Genomic DNA, 18,024 nt, shown 5'->3' on the forward strand with positions numbered 1-18,024 from the left:
TGGACTGCAAGAAGATCAAACCTCTCCATACTGAAGGAAATCAACCCTGAGTGCTCACTGGAAGGACAGATTGTGAAGCTGAGGCTCCAGTACTTTGGCCACCTCATGAGAAGAGAAGACTCCCTGGAGAAGACCCTGATGTTGGGAAAGATGGAGGGCACAAGGAGAAGGGGGCGACAGAGGACGAGATGGTTGGATAGTGTTTTCGAGGCTACCAGCATGAGTTTGACCAAACTGCGGGAGGCAGTAGAGGACAGAGGTGCCTGGCGTTCTCTGATCCATGGGGTCACGAAGAGTCGGACACGACTAAACGACTAAACAACAACAACAACAACAAAAGCTTATGGTGGTATGCATACCCATAATGCCTTATCTGTTAATGTCACCTGTAGTCATCATCACGCACGGATCAGGCCAAGGGCCAATCCAGTCCAGCAGCTGGTTGCCGCAGGATGCAATCACAAGAGCCCTCTCCTCTCCTGTAGTTTCCAGCAACTGATATTCAGAAGCTTCAGAAGTAATGCTTTTCTGCCTCTGAGCATGGAGGCAGAGCATTGCCACTGTGGCTTGTAGACATTGATAGCCGTATATGCTTCTTGAATTTGTCCGGTCTTTTAATAATTGGAGATTATTGTTGCTCTCATTTCAATGCTCTTTACTTCCCTGATTTCAAATACAATATAATGGTTACCTTAGTCTAAAGTATTGGTTGTGTTTAGAACAGACTGATGGAAGATTTAGAAAACTTATTTGTGTGAGATTGTATGGGGGAAATATGGAATAACAGATACAATCTTGCTTAAAATGTATATAGGTAGTGCAGTGTAAGCGATGGAAGTCAATCAATGAAATTTTATTAATATTTTCATACTGAGATATTTGTAGAATAAATTTGGAAGAAATTCTTCGAATTTTTCTTCTTCTTTTCTCTATTTCTTCTTTTTTCTTTTCTACTTTTTCTCTTTTGTTTTTTTTTTAATATATGTGTGCTTATCTGAAATATGTACGCACGTACATATTTACGTATGTACGTATTTGCAATACTTTGCTTATATTTTGTAATAATTATGTTAAATTAATAAATAAGAAAATAAAGAGGAAAAAATGGTTACCTTAATCCTTCAGGAATTCTTTTTATTGTGCACTCCTGATGATTTGTGCTCATGGCGCTATTGGGGCAGTTACATGTCACCCCGCCTTCAATACTATTGTTTGTGCTGGCAAAGTTATGGAAGGGACATACTGATTCGTTTCCAGTCCCCGCAGGTCCCATAACTTCCTGCTGAAACCACATAACTTTTCACGACAGGTGTGTGTAGTCAAGAGAGGACACTTGCAGCCAAGACGGCAAGTGTGAAATGCCTACTTTAGGGAGGCGAAAGATGGTGGTGCTGTTTCCTATATGTGACCTAAGCAAGTCCCATTGAGTTCAGTGGGCGTTAGGCCCTTGCCGGTGCGCTTAGGAATGCAGCCTTGACTGCAGTTATTCCTGCAGGGCTGCATCATTGACAAAAGGCGGCTTCAGAAACACAATGCATTCCTGCACATCCAGGGCTGTAAATAGCACCGCCACCCGCCACACCCCTTCCAACTGGTTCCTTGGGTCTGGTTGGCTGTCCGCACAAAAGGGAGCAGGAAGCTTCCCCTGCGCCTTTATGATTGGGCTCATTGTAGTGCGTGCAGGAGTTGATGACTAATTCTGTACATGGTGAAAAGGGAACGGGGTTGAGAGGGCAAGACGGGGACTCCTGGGTCCCCTGCAAGCCAAGTGAGAGACAGATTCTTGGGGAGGAGGTGGGGCAGGGAGAGAAAACGAGCAAGCATCGTGGACTCCCAAATTAGGCTGGGAGACAGGTTAGCTCAAGGTCGGCAGGGGGCTTGGAGAGCCTGCATTCCCGGATCGTGAGAGCAAAGCCAAGCCGTCTGCTACCTGTTTGCCGGTCCCTCCCCTTATGAAACTGGTCGGGCCGCTTTCCCGGGTCTCTCTCACCTGGGCCACTCCTCCTTCCTGCCCGGGCCGCCTTCCCCGCTGTCCTTCCTCGCCCTCTTCCTCCCTCCCTTTCCCCGGACGGGGTTTTGCCTGGAAGGGCACCGTCCCGGCTCCCCTCCTCTTCCTGCCCTCTCGGGTTGCCTCGCTGAGACTTGGGAGCTTTTGCGCCGTCCAAAATCTCCCACCCACCACCCCACACTTTTGCTTTTTGCAGCGCCCTTCCCGATCCTGAAGCTCGCCCCGCTCCTCCCTCTTGGGAAGCAGCCCCGACGTGCCGCGCGGCCCCCCTGGACGACGGGCGCCGCCGATCCCCGGCCATCATGGGCTCCCCCTCGGGGCTGGGCCGCTGCCGGCTGGCCTTGGCCTTCGCGGTGCTCATGGACGCCGCGGGCACCGGGGCGCTGCTGACGGGCATCTTCGCGCGGCTGCGCCTTCGGGGCCGCGACTTCGGCGACCTGCTGATCTACTCGGGCGCCGTGCTGGTCTTCCTGAGCCTGCTGGGCTGGATCATGTGGTACACGGGCAACATCGAGATCGCCCCCGAAGAGCTGGCCAGGGACTACGGGGCCAAGGGCGGCACGCTGGCCCGCCTGGCCAGGAAGATCTCACGGACGTGGTCCCGGCGCCAGGACACGCGGCTGGCCATGAGGACGGTGCAGAGCAGCCGGGAAGCCGCCTAGACGAGGTAATGCCCAGCCCGACGGACGGCTGCTGCCAGTCCGGGTCGGCAGTATTGGACTAGATGGACCGATCCCGTGGTGCTTCCTGCTCGGGGTGTGTTGACGTTACTAGGCTCAGGGGGGCGCAGTGGAGTTGTCGCGGTCGTTTTCAACACCTTGCGTGGCTCTTCTCCGCCGTCCAACTGTTCACATCAGCGCCGCTTCATTAGTGTCAGATTCGCTTCTGTTTGTGTTCACACCAGGAGGCGTTGGCGGGGCGGGATGCCTTTGCACGATGCAAAGGGGTTCACAAAGGGGCTAGAGAACCAGTTGGTGTGAAGGTGGCTTGAGAAGCGATCCATCAAAGAATGCGTGTGTAAACAGTTTGACAGCGGAACAGAGTCCCTTTGGAGGTAGTGGACTCTCCTTTCTTGGAGATCTTAAGGCAGAGTTTGAATGGCCATCTGTCATGGATGCTTTAGTTGAAATCTCTGCATTGCAAGGGGTTAGACTAGATGACTCTCAGGCTCCCATCCAACTCTACAATTCTATTATTCTCAGATTCTATTATTCTGTTTAAAAAACCAGCACTGGAAACCTAGTGAGTGCACAGTACAGTGGTACCTCAGGTTACATACGCTTCAGGTTACGGATGCTTCAGGTTACAGACTCCGCTAACCCAGAAATAGTGCTTCAGGTTAAGAACTTTGCTTCAGGATGAGAACAGAAATCGTGCTCTGGTGGCGCAGCGGCAGCAGGAGGCCCCATTAGCTAAAGTGGTGCTTCAGGTTAAGAACAGTTTCAGGTTAAATCGAAACTAGAAACAGAGTTGCTTGAGCCAAAATCCAAGCTAATTTCGAGAATGTATAACTTGCTGCTTAAATGGAACACACAGGATGAGATTGTCAAATCCTCTATGATAAAGTGGGCACAGGACTTGGGGCATAACATTATGTTTGAAGACTGGGAAAGGTTATGGAACACCGGAATGAAATTCACGGCATGTACTGCCTTGAAGGAAAACATTATGAAAATGATATACCGGTGGTACATGACCCCAGTCAAGCTTGCAAAGATATATCACCTGTCCGATAATAAATGTTGGAAATGTAAGGAAGAGGAAGGGACATTTTTACACCTCTGGTGGACCTGCCCGAAAGTGAAGGCCTTCTGGGAAATGATACATAATGAACTAAAAAAGGTGCTGAGATTCACCTTACCTAAGAAACCGGAGGCCTTCCTTCTGGGCATGGTAGACCAGAGGATGGTCAAGAAAGATAGAACTTTCTTTATGTACGCTACTACAGCAGCGAGGATTCTGTTGGCAAAGCACTGGAAGACACAAAATTTACCCACATTGGAAGAATGGCAGACGCAGCTGATGGACTATATGGAGTTGGCTGAAATGACTGGCAGAATTCGAGACTCGGGAGAAGAAGAAACGGAGGAAGTTTGGAAAAATTTTAAGGACTATTTGAAAAAGCATTATAAGTTGTATGAATGTTAAAAAATGCTCCTTTCTAGGAAGGTATACCTTCAGTATCGGCAAATTTCTGAATTGATAAATAAGACACTATAAGACAGAAGTGAGGTAACGAAATATTTTTATTGTGTGGAAATTAAAAATTAATGCAATTGTATCGAAATGTTTACAACAGACAACACGATAAAATGGAAGATATATTGTTATGTATAAAACAAGTCAACAAATTGCTGAGGTTTTGGTTACACAGGGAATGCAGTGCTCGGGAGATGGGGGAAGTCCATTGGATTTACGGAAGTATGTATTTGAAAGTGGAAATTTGTTTATTAAAAGCCTAATAAAATATTTATAAAAAAAAAAAAGAACAGTTTCAGGTTAAGAACAGACCTCTGGAATGAATTAAGTACTTAACCCGAGGTACCACTGTAAATGGGAGTGTGAACCCAGCCTGGGTATAAATTACCTTCCTGTGTCCTGCTCTGGTTTCCCTGGGCAAGTCTCTACAGCCAAAAGAGCTGCAGACTTTCTAACCCGCAGCCTTTAATAGCTTGCTTGACATCAGGTGGGCGATTATGTTTCGCTTTCATGCCATGAAAATCTTCCCCTGCTGATTTCTGCACACCAGCTCGCTGATAAAAGGCGTTAGGAGTTATGTGTTTTTGAAGTTTTATTTTCCTGGCCATCTGGATGATTTGGTTGAAGCAATGTCTGTCCCAATCTGTCATAATCCTTTAATATTGTGGGATGTGCATGCTTTAACCTGGACCAGTTGCTCCCTTGGCATCCTTTTGATCTACAATTAGCAGGAAAGAGGTGGAGTTAAACCCGACTTTCCCCCAAGGCATTTGTGACTGTGTGAGAATCGAACCAGCAGCTATTCTGGGACAGATTGGATTTGTAGGGTGAGCAGCCACACTTTCCCTCGATGGGCTGCTTCTGCCAACCCCAGCACCCCTCTGCTGCAGATCATGTAAAGCAAGGGTTCCCGAACCAGCACAGATCACTGGTGGTCCACAAGCTTCATTCAGGTGGGCCGTGGTGTGTCTCTGAATTTGAAGACAGAAGATGGCACATCCATTGAGTTAAATATATTGATTTTTAATCATATCTTTATTGCTCCTTTTACTTTTTATTTCATTACCACTTGGAGTCTATAGAATTCAAATTGCAGTACAATAGAATAAATTATGTAAGAAATAAAAGATGCAATAAAACTACGATTAAAAAATCATCCGGCCTCTAGCAACGGCAAGTTGCAAATGCTACAATAGGCAGAAACTCATTTAGTGGTCCGCTGAGACTCTCAGCAAATTTCAAGTGATCCGTGGCAGGGAAAAGTTTGGGAACCACAGCCTTAATAGAAGGGGAGCCTTATAGACCCACAGGATCTTGTTACTGGGCTGTAGCTCAATGGCAGAGCAGATGCTTAGCATTATTACCTGTTCACTTACATTTCCCTGGAGAGCTGAGAAAGAGCCCCAGTTACCCTTATCAACCCTTATCACCTTATCACACCTGCAAGTGTGTGTGTGTGTATGTGTGTGTGTGTTCTTTCACGTTGAGCCGCAAACAAAAATTCAGCTAGCAAAACTTTGCTCATCATCACTATCTCTCTGCCAGAAGAAGTTGCACCTGATAGATTTCTGCCTGCTGTGCAGATTTTTTGGGATGTGACAACAGCTAGATGACTTTTAAGAAGGACTGGACACATTCATGGAAAACAGGTCTATTGGCCAGGTTTGCTAAATGAATCATCCATGTTTAGAGGCAATATGTACCAGAATCTGGAAGACACAGTGGGGGGAGAGGGGAAGGCCATATGCCTTGCTGGGATCTTTCCCAAGGCAGCCTTGGAAACAGGGCACCTCGTCTAGACCAGGCACCCCCAAACTCTGTCCTCAAGATGCTTTGGGACTACAACTCCCATCATCCCTAGCTAACGGGACCAGTGGTCAGGGATGATGGGAATTGTAGTCCCAAAACATCTGGAGGGCTGAGTTTGGGGATGCCTGGTCTAGACTCTAGAATCTTAAGAACTTGATTCAGCTGATAGTCGGTGCTTCAGCCTCCTTGCAAAGGGCGTTGCAGGTGCTGTCCATCGTCTGTTCCTGAAAAACCCCTTTTGACCCTGCTGCTATGCCAATCTATCCCACACCTGACACCATAGACATGATACCAGGTGCAAGGCAGTTGGGGGTGACCTGGCCAAAATGGCCCAGGAGACCTAAATCAAGGATGGTCCAGGTGGAGCCTTGGTCTAAATCGGCAGAGGCCAGCTTCTGTCCTTCCACATCCTTTGCAGACCACAGCCCTGCTCTCTCTTCTGCCTTTTAACTTCCCTTTCCACTTTTGTTCCTCTTTCAGTATCATCATTAAACTTTTAACACAACATGGCCGGAAACCAGAGACAGCAGGTGTTGGTTTTTTTAATCTGGATGAAACAAGAGACAATCCTCACATTCACACACACGTACATGCACACACACAAACCCCTCCTGGCATCTCTGGCGGACTGCGAGGGTGACCTTCTATGCTGAACACAGCATCATTCCTGCTATATATGTGACAAGCTCAGTTTTGTTTTCTGTCTGTTTGAGAGGTGGGTGGGGTGGGGGTACATAAAAGTCTGCTCACTGGGTTGCATTCAGCTGTTCTTCAAGTTCTTCACAGCCCTGTTTCTTGAGCTTTCTAAACCTGCATCTCCCCACCCTCCACTTTCCAAAACCTGCTAATGTGGCTCAGTCAGTAGAGCAGAAGACTCTTAATCTCAGGCTTGCGGGTTCAAGCCCCACATTAGGCAAGAGATTCCTGCGTTGCAGAGGGTTGGACTACCATTCTATGATTCTACTTCTATTTATTTAGTTTATTGCTATTGTACCCTTCCTTCAAGGGGCTCCCAGCGGCATACACAGCCTCCTCCCTGCCCCCTCTGCCCAGCAAGCCATTTCTCGCTTTTTTCTTTGCCTACCAAGTGCCTGAACCCCTGCTGCCATTAAGATGGCCATATGCCCTGCTTTGCAGAAACATCTGCTTGAAAAGGAATTGCTCATGGCGCAGTGGTAGAGCATCTGTCTTGTGCACGGAAGGTTCCAGGGTCAATCTCTGGCGTATCTGCAAGTACGGCTGGGACTGTCTCCTCTCCAAAACTCTAGATAGCTGTTGGTGAGAATAGACCACTGGGCGGCATCCACACCAGCGCTGTTATACCACTTTGACAGTCACGGCTTCCCCCAGAGGATCATGGGAACTGTAGTTTGTTAAGGTGGCCGAGAGCTATTAAGAGACCCCTGTCCCTCTCACACAGCTACAATTCCCAGAGTGTGCTTGGAAGAAGAGGGGTTGATTGTTAAACCACTCTGGGAATTGTATCTCTGCAAGGGGAACCCTAACGGCTGTCAGCCCCTCTTTAACAAACTACACTTCCCAGGATTCTTTGGGGGAAGATTGGCTTGGAGATCAGCAGCACTACTGCCATATAAACATCCTCGCTGAGCATGGGAGGCATGAAGCCTTGCCACCATATTGTCCACCAGCAAGCCACACATCCTCTCTAGGGATTCAGACCGGAGGCAGCCTTACCCTAGAGGTGTTGGGGGTTGGGCTTTGTCTGCACATTTCCTACCTCTAAGCTGTGGGCTTTGCTTCCTGTCACAGCCTTACAATGTCTGGGCTTGCCACCTGTTTTCCATTTTTTAGCAAGGCTTTAAAAAATCGTACTAAATTGTGAGCCTGCCCAGGTGCTAAAGGCCTCAGATGCCTTCCTGCCTGTCCCACCAACATCTGGAGCACATTGGGCAGCAAATTCAGGGAGGAGCCGCCTTGGCTCTGGAACCCTCTGATGCCCTTCTTTTGGCAGTCAACAACATTTTTATTTAGACAGGCTTTTGGCCCACCAGCTGACTTGCAAATACGTTGAAACACCGTTGTACCTGGTTGTTTTTAGTTCTGTTTTACTGGCTTTGTGGTGTTTCCTTTTAACTTTCATGTTCTATTGTATTCTGTTGCATCTTACTATGTTTGCATTTTTGTCATTGGCTGCCTTGAGCACCATTTGGTGGAAAGGCAGGATACAAATTTAACAGCTACAAAACCTCGTGAGAGTGCCAGGCGCTTCTCATCCTTGCCCGGGGCAGGGGACTCCGGCATGCCACCGCCTGAATTTCATTTCCACCCTCTTAAGTGCCTCCCCCCTTCCCCCTATTTGACTTGGGAGCTGTCGCCACAATTTCCATTCTTGCTCCAACCCCCCCGTTTTTCTTTTCTTGCAGGTGTCCTGCTTGCCATTAACTGGAGGATCTTCTGGCCCACTTGCGGGATGGATGAATGAATGGACTTGCCAGGTTGGATGATCTTCTCCTGGGACTGGACCTGACCTTTGACCATATCCCAGCAAAGGGATATTAGACTCATTTCTTCGCCAGCTGCACCCACCTTCATCCAGGAGTTTCTGTGTGGATTTTGCTTTACATACATTTCAATAATGCATTCCTCCCCCCCCCCCATCTTCAAGGTCTCCGTTCTTTTCTTTTTGCTGCAATGTGGGTGGGCACCCCTTCTGAACCAGGGCCCATAACAAAGGCACAACAGACAGAAATTCAGCAGGTGCACTGGCTTTCTACTCAGTGGCGGGGCCACGGGCAAGAAAGTGGCCTCCTTTCTTCTGGTCTCAGAGCTTTTGAAGTCGCAAAGGAAGAAAAATGGGATCGAAAAGTGTAGCTGGGATGGATGGGAGGATTGCCAAAGGTGGCCGGGAACTGGGACTCCTGATTTCTCTCCCAGGGGACCAGTGATTCTAGGGGGATTGGATCTAGATACCACAGCAATAACCAGAGGCTGGGGAAACTAAACTCTTTTATTGATAATAAATATATATGTGCTATATGGGGTGGTTATGCTGGTGGAGGAGCCGGTGGGGGTGGCGCCGGGGCTGGTTCCCCAGGTGGCGGAGGTGGTGGTGGAGGTGGTGGAGGTGCTGGGGGTGGTTCGCCAGATGGCGCTGGGGCTGGTTCCCCAGGTGGCGGAGGTGGAGGTGGCGGTGCCGGGGGTGGTTCCCCAGATGCTGCTGGGGTTGGTGCCCCAGGTGGTGGAGGTGGTGGGGGTGGGGGTTCCCCGGCTGGCGCTGGCGGAGGTGGTGCTGGCGGGGGTTCTGGGGGCGCCGCCGGGGGCAGCGCCAGGTTTTCCGCTGGCTGCATTGGCCCTGGGCTCGGTTCCGGGGTGATTTCTGCACTCCACGGTGGCTCCTCCATACTTCCCATTCTTGCTTCTGTGCTCCAGTGCGGCTGTTCCACATAATTTCCTTGCATCCAGGGGTTCCTGTGATCTAGGGCGTCGTCCACTTCGCTTTCTTCGTCCAGGAGCTTGACCAGATAATCGGCCATTTCGCCCTCGCTCCGAGGCCTCTCCAGCTCTCTTTCCTTTACTTGGAACTCCTTAAACTTCCTGTGAGGGAGAGAAGCACATCAGAATGTGGGGAGGGAGGAAGGGAGAGGCGGATTTCCTATGGCATGCAGGAGTGGGTGCATGCATGTAGGGTTTTCTATGGGGTGAGCTCTGCTTCCCCTACCCCCCTGCCACAACATTCCCTCTGCTGATAAATAAACCTGGCTTCTATTATTCAAGCTGGCTGCTTCCCCCCTTATCTGGAGCATGAGATTATTGATCTCAGGGAGAGGAGTGTTTGGGGACTGCTTCACTATCTATCGGTTCTTCTCACAGTGTTTTTACCCTTTGAAAACAGCTCTAATGGGATGAGGGAGGTGGCTTTTGACTTGGCAATCAGCACAGGCCTGCTCCACAAAGGGGTGAATGAGAGATGATGATGCTTCACGACTGAGATAAGGACCTGCACTTCCACAGCAGGCTGCTCCCTGAAATCACGTACTTCTGCATGTACCCTAGTTCTTTCTGACAGTGAGCCTTTCTAATAACTTTGCTTAAATTTGAGGCCACTGGTGGTATATTTCTGTCATGTTTCTGACAGCTCTGCTAACCCCACTGCCACACTGGGTCATGGACAAGGCCCAGGACCTTTCCTAGGAAAAAACAGTAGCTACTTTAACAACAGTTGTGTTCCAAAGCATGCCAGGAACCCGTGTGGAGTAGCGTTACCGGTGAGTCAAGAGGGCCTCGGCCTAACCCGAAGAAGGTTGCACCGGTAGAGTTAAGGGATCTGCTTTTCTAGAGAAAAATCACAAAAGATGGTGAAGAGGAGGAAAAAGGGTACGTCCTCACTACAAATCTCCACTCATTTCTGGTTTGCTGGTTTTTTACTAGTTTAGAACAAATTATTATCAGTTGCATACAGGTAAGCCCAAATGGGGAGGGGGAAACAGGCCTTTAAAAGCCTGGGGGCCACATTCCATTATGGGGCAGCCTTCTGGTGGCTGCAGACAGGGGGAGGGGAGGGCAGTGGCAAAATTTTGCAGCGAAACAGGTGAGATGCTCACCTTTTACAATAGGCACAGGGACTGAGGCACAACTTGGAAGCTGGCCCCTGAAGGGATCACCCCAGAGCCTGAATGGGTTACATGGGGGAGGGGGCTTCACTACCATGACTTGGGGGGGGGGGAGGTGACACATATTTTTTCTCCCTTACACTGATAGAGGCGTTTTCTGGCAGGAGAGGGAGAGAAAAGAATAGAATAGAAGGAGAAAAGGAAAGAGGGAGGGAGGAAGAGAAGAGATGTTGCCCTTTTGATGAGCAAGACGGTGGGGCGTGGGGAGGTGTGTTGTTCATGTGGTGAGAAGCTGCAATATCGCAGGAGATCTTGCCGCCTTTTTGTGGGTTCAGAAGCTGAGGAAGAGACAACAAATGGTGGTCTTGAGGAGGAAACAGGCATGGCGAGGGGAGATGTGGAAAGGGAAACACCATAGGATGGAAAGTGAGGCAAGGCAAGGGGTGGTGGCAAATAGAGCAAGCAGGAAGGGGCATCCCCTGTCATGTTAAAAAAAAAAATAGGTACTTTGTTACAGGTGGATATTGGAGGCGGGCCCCAAGAATAAAAAGGTGAAGTCAGTGGTGATTGGGAAGGTGAGATGAGGTTTGGCAGATCCAGGTTTCTTTCTCTTAAAGGGAGCTGGACCTCCTATGGGCTTAGACTAGAAGTACTATGGAACTCCCATATTATTGTGGAAAAGGGCAGTTCTTTTTGTTTTTTTAATATAATTTTAATTAGTTTTTTTTAAAACATATCATTTTCAACAGTAATTAAACATACTTTTACATCTTATTCAATTTTTTGACTTCCATCAATCCTGTCTGAAAATTTTCCAATTCAATCTCTCAGTATGCATTTCTTATCTTCCCTATTACATTTCAAACTCATAACCAATATCAGGAAGAGGGCAGTTTTTAGTATGGGGGTGGGGAAACATCTGACTAGTGGCGGCTGTCGGACTCTGGACCTTTTAGGGCAACTAGGTGGGGCCTTCTAAAAGGGGTGGGGAAGGCAGCGTTTGAAATAATGCAAAACCAAGCAAACCTAAAAATGAAATAAAAAGAATATGGGACGCAACCAGGTCCTTCCGGCCTATAAACATTAGACTTTACATGCATGTGCTCAGCAAATCCAGTGTGCGGGTGTCTGCTAGGGTCGTGCAGGGAGAGTGTAATCCATGCTCTTTTACGATACACAGGCTGCGCCCACTGCGTTCGCATCTGAACCATCTCTGCAGCTTCTAACTTTTTGTAATAGCATTTTAAATTTGCGGAAGTGCTTTCTAATTTTTCACCCTCGCCTTGCAAAGCAGGCCACAGTACAATTCTTGCAAAACACAAAGAACGATATTTTCACTTTTAACAAAAGCACAGGCTTGGGTGGGGGGGAGCCTGAGATCTTACCCAAATAAAAATAGTAGGTGCCATACATTTGAAAACAAGATCTCAGGAGCGGTTGGAGCAGGACCCCCCCCCCCAGCCACTAATATCACTACCATGACAAAAGCATTTTTTAAAAAAACTGTTCTCAATCAGGCATTAACCCTTGAGAACTTTCACTCTCGTAAAAAAGGCAGAAGCATGATATTTCAAAGGGAGCCATAGGCACTCCAACTCCCCAATGCTCCATTCCCCAAATACAATGGTAATAAAGCTAAAGACTCACACTTTGTACACCAGTTCTTTGCCATCTTGATCCCACATACAAGCACCAAAGTTCTCTCGCTGATCAAATCAACCATAACAAAATAAAGCATCTAAAGCTGGCTGGGCTTTTAGCAAAACATCTAAAGGGTTGTCACATGGAGGACAGAGCAAGCTTGTTTTCTCCTGCTCCAGAGGGTACGGCCAGAACCAATGGATTCAAATCACAAGAAAGGCAATTCCTGCTAAACATCAGGAAGTGCTTTCTGACGGTAAGAGCTGTTCAACAGTGGAACAGACCCACAAGAGATGTTGTGGACTCTCTTTCCTTGGAGGTTTTCAAGTAGAGGTTGGAAGGCCATCTGTCATGGATGCTTAAGCTGAGCTTCCTGAATTGCAGGGCGCTGGACTAAATGGTACCCTTGGGGTCCTGTTCCACCTCCACAGTTCTGTGACTCAGTGTTTAGGATTTTAAAAAATCCACCCTGAGAATTCACAAATGTCTGTCATAACGCACCGTGAGCAAATGCAATGGCCAGGTTCTGCAGGCACAAAGTACAGTGGTACCTCGGGTTACATATGCTTCAGGTTACATATGCTTCAGGTTGCAGACTCCGCTAACCCAGAAATATTACCTCGGGTTAAGAAGTTTGCTTCAGGATGAGAACAGAAATCATGCAGCGGTGGCACAGCGGCAGCAGGAGGCCCCATTAGCTAAAGTGGTGCTTCAGGTTGGGAAGAGTTTCAAGTTAAGAACAGACCTCCAGAACGAATTAAGTACTTAACCTGAGGTACCACTGTATAACATTTTATACAAAAGGGACACAGAACATTTGATTCCCGAGTATGCTAAAGGTGGGCTAGGTAAAGCAGTGGCATTTTTTAAAATCAGGTTTTTACATACATTTCCTTTTCTGCACGTTCTTTCCATCCTTCTTCGATCCCCACCTGCTGGAAGGTACACAAAGAAGCCAAAACGGAGCCACCTACCAGCTGAAATAAAGACACATGCTGAGGATGGCCACGATGACAGAGATCCCGCCGAGGATCCCTGCGTTCCGGCGTTGTCTGGCAGCTGTTGGGGAAAGGTAGATGTTAGTGATTCCCTCACCCAGAGGCTGAGATGTAATGGGTGATGGCATGGCTTGATCCAGGCCAAGTTAGAGGGCACCCTAGGGCACAGACCCACCTAGTCCAGCATCCTGGCCAACCAAATGCCCGCAGGAAGCCCACGAGAAGGACATGAGCACAACAGCCACTCTTTTCATTTGCAATTCCCAGCAAACAGTATCACGGACATACCGCCTGCAATACTTGTAGCAAATCACCATCACGGCTAGCGGTGACTGATATCCTCCAGGATTGCAGCTAAAAATGCGCCTCTGAGGAAGGATACGTTCTGAAACATGCAGAGTGAGGCTGTGGGGAGATCAAATGTGGCCCTCAGGATTCTCCCCCCTCACTCATTCACCCTCCTTTGCACCCCCTCAGGTGGTTTTGCTTGTCTGGGATGTGCCCTTGAACTCTAATAAAGCTTCTGGTTTGCCTGGATGGAGGACACAGAGTGTTGAAACTAGCATTTAGGGCCTGAATATTATTATTATTATTATTATTATTATTATTATTATTATTATTATTAATTTCTGTTTATATACTGCCCTTTATCAGAAGATCCCAGGGTGGTGTGCAACATTAAAAACATATTACAGAACATCAATGATCAAAACATAATACAAAACATAATGGCAGACAGTCTAATAGTAAAATAATCATCATAATAAATCCTATTCCAAGCATCTGGAGTTCCCCCTTCTTTTCTTCAGGTGGGTGGGGCTTTCCCAGTTTTGCGGTTAGTTTTTTGCACCATACCCCACAAGCTGCTTATCAAAATCTATATAATGCTTACTCAAGCAAAAAGACCTCTAAGTGGTTTACCTACACATGATGTTAGAACATCTTCTAGAGAGCTGTTTCCCAAGCTTCCTCGCCTCACGGATTGGACCGCTTGAAATTTTTCCAGCATCTTGGTGGAACACTTAATCCCTCCCACCCCCGCCTGTCGCAGCCATTGTGATCTGCTGTGTTAAATGCTATATGGTTTTCACTAGTATTTTTACAGACAGGTTGCAGACCTCCTGAACAAAGGCCATGGAAACACAGGTGGTCCAGGTGCCACAGTTTGGGAATCCCTGTTCTAGGGAGATGCTCCCATCCCAAAACGATTACAGCTGCTGTTATCGGCAGATGTCAAAACAAATGGGCACAGCTTGGGGGCACAGCCAGATATTCCCTCAGACATTCATTGTATCCACTTAGAACGAGGCTGTGTGCTCTGCAGTCAGTCCACTCCCGCCATTGGTATGTGAAGCCGTTTACATACAGCGTTGTAAGCCAGTAAAATGTACTCAGCCTGAATGAAAAGAGCTTTGCTGGCAGCAGTCCTAAGCAAATTGGACACCATGAGTCTTATTTTGAGTAAACATGGGTAGGATTGTGCTGTTAGTTTTAGCTCGCCTGTGTGTCTCCCAGGAAAAATTAATAATAATGACAATTATAATAAAATATTTGTTAGTCGCTTGTTACCCAAAGGTCTCCAAATGACATTATTATTATTATATGTATTTATATCCCACCTTTCTTCCAAGATGGGATTCAAGGTGGCTTCAGACATTTAAAAACATCATGATGTAAAGAAAGTAATAATGACAAACTAGTAAAAAACAATAAACACATTTACACAGACGCAGCCATTAAAATGCAATTTGCCCTGACAGTTGTCAGCATAATCTTCACACTATTTTTCAAAGGACTTATGACTCTGTTAGAAACAAATAGATATATTGCACCATAAAACAGAACAAAAAACAACAACCCCTGTAACAGCCACTGTGGCTTTGGCAGCATACTAATAACAAACAATATAGTCTTAGTCTATCAAGAGCCTTGGGAGGGGGCAAGATAAGTCTTTACCTCACATGCCATTGTAAAGATGTCAGTGAAGGCATCAGGTGGACCTCGCTGGGGAGCTCATTCCTCAGATAGGGAGCCACAGCTGAAAAGGCCCTCTCCCTTGTCACCGCCCCCTGAGCCTCCCTCAGTGAGGGGACCTGGAGAGGCACCTGAGATGTAGTTTTAAGGGTCCAAATAGGTTCATATTGGGGCAAGGAGTGTTGCAGAAGGCATTGGGATCCTGAGCCAGAAAGGGCTTTAAAGCTCAAAAACAGTTATCCCTGTCCTGATAAAAGTTGTAAATGGGCACTGGCGCAAGCTGACAGAAGGCATTCTGTCCCACTGAGTCCACCTGTTACCTCAAGTGAAAGCAGTGAGTCCAGGAGAACCCCCATACCACAAATTGGCTCCTTCAGAAGGAGTGTGACCCCATCTAGAGCAATCTGCATACCACACAACTGGTCACCACCAACAGCATCTCAGTCTTGTCTGGATTAAGCTTCAGTGTTTTGGCCCTCATCCAGTCCATTATTGCAACCAAGCACGGATTCAGCAGACTGAGCGCTCATATCAGGCACAACGTGGCACAGACATGTGTGAGGAAAGACATTTGTTCCTGTCATCCGTGATGTCTCAGGCGCTGTCCAACAGGTGCCTGCGACAAGAAGTCTCTGCTTGCCAAGGGAAGGAGAATATTATTTATGCCACAGACTCACACTGGCTCGACCGTCATTCTCTCTCCCCAGGACACCCTGGTTCTGCAAGAAGGGCTAATGCAAGAGCATTGCCAGCACCTCCATCAAATTCCAGTTCCCGAAGTCCTTTTGGGGCGGGGGCAGAGGGGAACCATGACAATTATACAGGAATGGTTTGTACTACAGATGCTGCCCTTGTGATACAGGCCCTCCCTGAAAAGAGACATGTTCACTTTGCAGAAAAACGTGCAACCACGTTGCCTTTGCTTATGCTATATAAGCTAATTGCCACGAAACTGTGCTCGTCCTTACCATCAACAGCATGGTAGTAGCAGGTGTGGTTATTATAACAGCATTTCTTCTGCTGGCACTGGTGAGGGTAGAAACTTTCTGCTTCGCCACCACATTTTTTCTGAAAGGAAGAGTCCTGCTGGCATGCTAGAAAAGAGACGGAGATTCGTTCAAGCAACCAGTTTTAAGGTTGCTTCTGTCCTGCCAGCTCTCACAAATAAATGACCTACAGCTCCACCACACTGGTAAACTGAGACTCCCCCATAATTCCCATGACAATAAATAAACAATAAATCTCCTTCGCTGGAGGTTTTTAAGCAGAGGTTGGGTGGCCACCTGTCATGGATGATTCCTGCATTGCAGTGAGTTGGTCCTTTCCAACTCTACAATTCTATGAATGTCATATGTGCAGCACACCAAAAATGCACCCAAGTTCAGCATTCAATACACATGTTCACACAGTGTGGGCAAATCAGGATGAACGGTCAATAAATGAATCACCTGGAGGAGAATCCCACAATAATAATATGTTAAATAATTTCCCAATTCCTTTCCTGACACCCAGAGTCAGCTGCCTGAGGTGATTGCCTCATTCTGTATATTGAGAGGGTCAACCCTGCTGTATATGCAGAAATAAGGTATTCAGCCTCATCAGTCAGGATTAGGGAATCTTTGGCCCTCCCATTGGCCGGTAAGTACAGCCTGTGGGCAGGGATGATGGGAGTTGTAGTCCTCATATTTTATCACAGAAACACTTAGCTGCCAAGCAGGGCTTTTACAATCACACCACACAAAATTGGTACTGAATGTGAAATTTGAGTATCCTGTGTGACCCGCCTTTAGTTCAGGGGTCAGCAACCTTTTTCAGCCGTGGGCCGGTCCACCGTCCCTCAGACCATGTGGTGGCCCGGACTATATTTTGAAGAAGAAAAATGAACAAATTCCTATGCCCCACAAATAACCCAGAGATGCATTTTAAATAAAAGGACACATTCTACTCATGTAAAAACACGCTGATTCCCGGACCGTCTGTGGGCTGGATTGAGAAGGTGATTGAGTCGCATCCGGTCCCCGGGCCTTAGGTTGCCAATCCCTGTTTTAGTTCTTAAGGCTGTGAAGGGAAGCTAGGGAAAGTGCGGGCAAGACGAAGGGAGGGGGAGACATTGTAAGCTGGGGGGACGGGGACCTGTGGCTTTTCTGATACTGTTGGACTCCAACTCCCATCAACCCCTGCCAGCATGGCCAATTGTCCAGGGGACGATGGGACACATTTGGAGGGACACAAATTCTTCCACCACTTGCTTTTAAGTGTTGGACTTCCTGAGACTGTGCTTCTTGTTGTTGCCTCAGGAGGGAGCCCCTTGATCTCTCTCTTTTTTGAGAGCAGCACTTCAGGGTCAGAAGAAAGGAGGAGAGATAGGGGAGGAAGCGAAAGAAGAAGCACTTTTACTCACTGAGAGGCTTGAGGAAATTCCCACTAGTACCTGCTGGAAGGAAAGGGGCAAAATCAGAGTCTGAATGGAAGGCAACGGCAAACATAACTACTGCCAATGATCCCACCACCACCACCTGCCAGATACTCGTGCAACATCCCACTTAGAAGCCTAAAACTTTGGCATGAAGCGGTACAGAAATTAACAAAGGAATGGCAAAAGAAAATAGCATTGATCCCAGCCTGGGGGACTGAGGGAGGCGGGTTCCTCTACATACCTTCTAGGACCAGCACTAGACTAAGAAGAAAAGCCAGACCAGGCTGGCTCATATCTCATATCTCTCTCCTTTTGGGGACGCCAGTTCCATGTGGCAGGGGGTGGGCCTGAGCCATGAGGCTGCCTGCGGCATGAATGGTGTCAGAATTGCAGAGAAGTGTCATAGAA

The 18,024-nt window shown here is 47.7% G+C and overlaps 2 protein-coding genes across 3 annotated transcripts; one reads left to right on the forward strand and one right to left on the reverse strand.

Moving 5' to 3' along the window:
* Positions 1-1,702: 1,702 nt before the first annotated feature.
* TMEM238 (transmembrane protein 238) lies at positions 1,703-8,634 on the forward strand. The gene is made up of 2 exons (XM_081886180.1): positions 1,703-2,675; positions 8,401-8,634. The coding sequence occupies exon 1, from the start codon at positions 2,311-2,313 to the stop codon at positions 2,668-2,670; it is 360 nt and encodes a 119-aa protein (XP_081742306.1). The 5' UTR covers positions 1,703-2,310; the 3' UTR covers positions 2,671-2,675; positions 8,401-8,634.
* Positions 8,635-8,966: 332 nt separating this feature from the next.
* Positions 8,967-18,024, reverse strand: LOC309355373 (uncharacterized protein). 2 transcript variants are annotated; one of them, XM_081886161.1, is made up of 5 exons: positions 17,858-18,024; positions 17,602-17,631; positions 16,169-16,294; positions 13,203-13,287; positions 8,967-9,571 (listed from the first exon to the last, which is right to left on the reverse strand). In XM_081886161.1, exons 1-5 carry the CDS (start codon positions 17,907-17,909, stop codon positions 9,022-9,024), a joined length of 843 nt encoding a protein of 280 aa, XP_081742287.1. In that variant the 5' UTR covers positions 17,910-18,024; the 3' UTR covers positions 8,967-9,021. The 2 variants fall into 2 exon arrangements, with proteins under 2 accessions (XP_081742287.1, XP_081742286.1); XM_081886160.1 differs by having other exon boundaries at positions 17,602-17,634; positions 17,858-18,023.

The sequence above is a fragment of the Podarcis melisellensis genome (assembly GCF_964234715.1).
Source record: "Podarcis melisellensis genome assembly, chromosome: 13".
In the NCBI taxonomy this organism is placed as follows: Eukaryota; Metazoa; Chordata; class Lepidosauria; order Squamata; family Lacertidae; genus Podarcis; species Podarcis melisellensis.

Excerpts from the sequence above, each read along its gene's own strand:
- TMEM238 (XM_081886180.1), top strand. The coding sequence starts at position 2,311 with ATGGGCTCCCCCTCGGGGCTGGGCCGCTGCCGGCTGGCCTTGGCCTTC.
- LOC309355373 (XM_081886160.1), bottom strand. The coding sequence starts at position 17,909 with ATGAGCCAGCCTGGTCTGGCTTTTCTTCTTAGTCTAGTGCTGGTCCTA. Across the intron at positions 17,635-17,857 it reads TCTAGTGCTGGTCCTAGAAG|CAGGTACTAGTGGGAATTTC; the intron begins GTATGTAGAGGA and ends CTTTCCTTCCAG. Across the intron at positions 16,295-17,601 it reads GAATTTCCTCAAGCCTCTCA|CATGCCAGCAGGACTCTTCC; the intron begins GTGAGTAAAAGT and ends TCTCTTTTCTAG.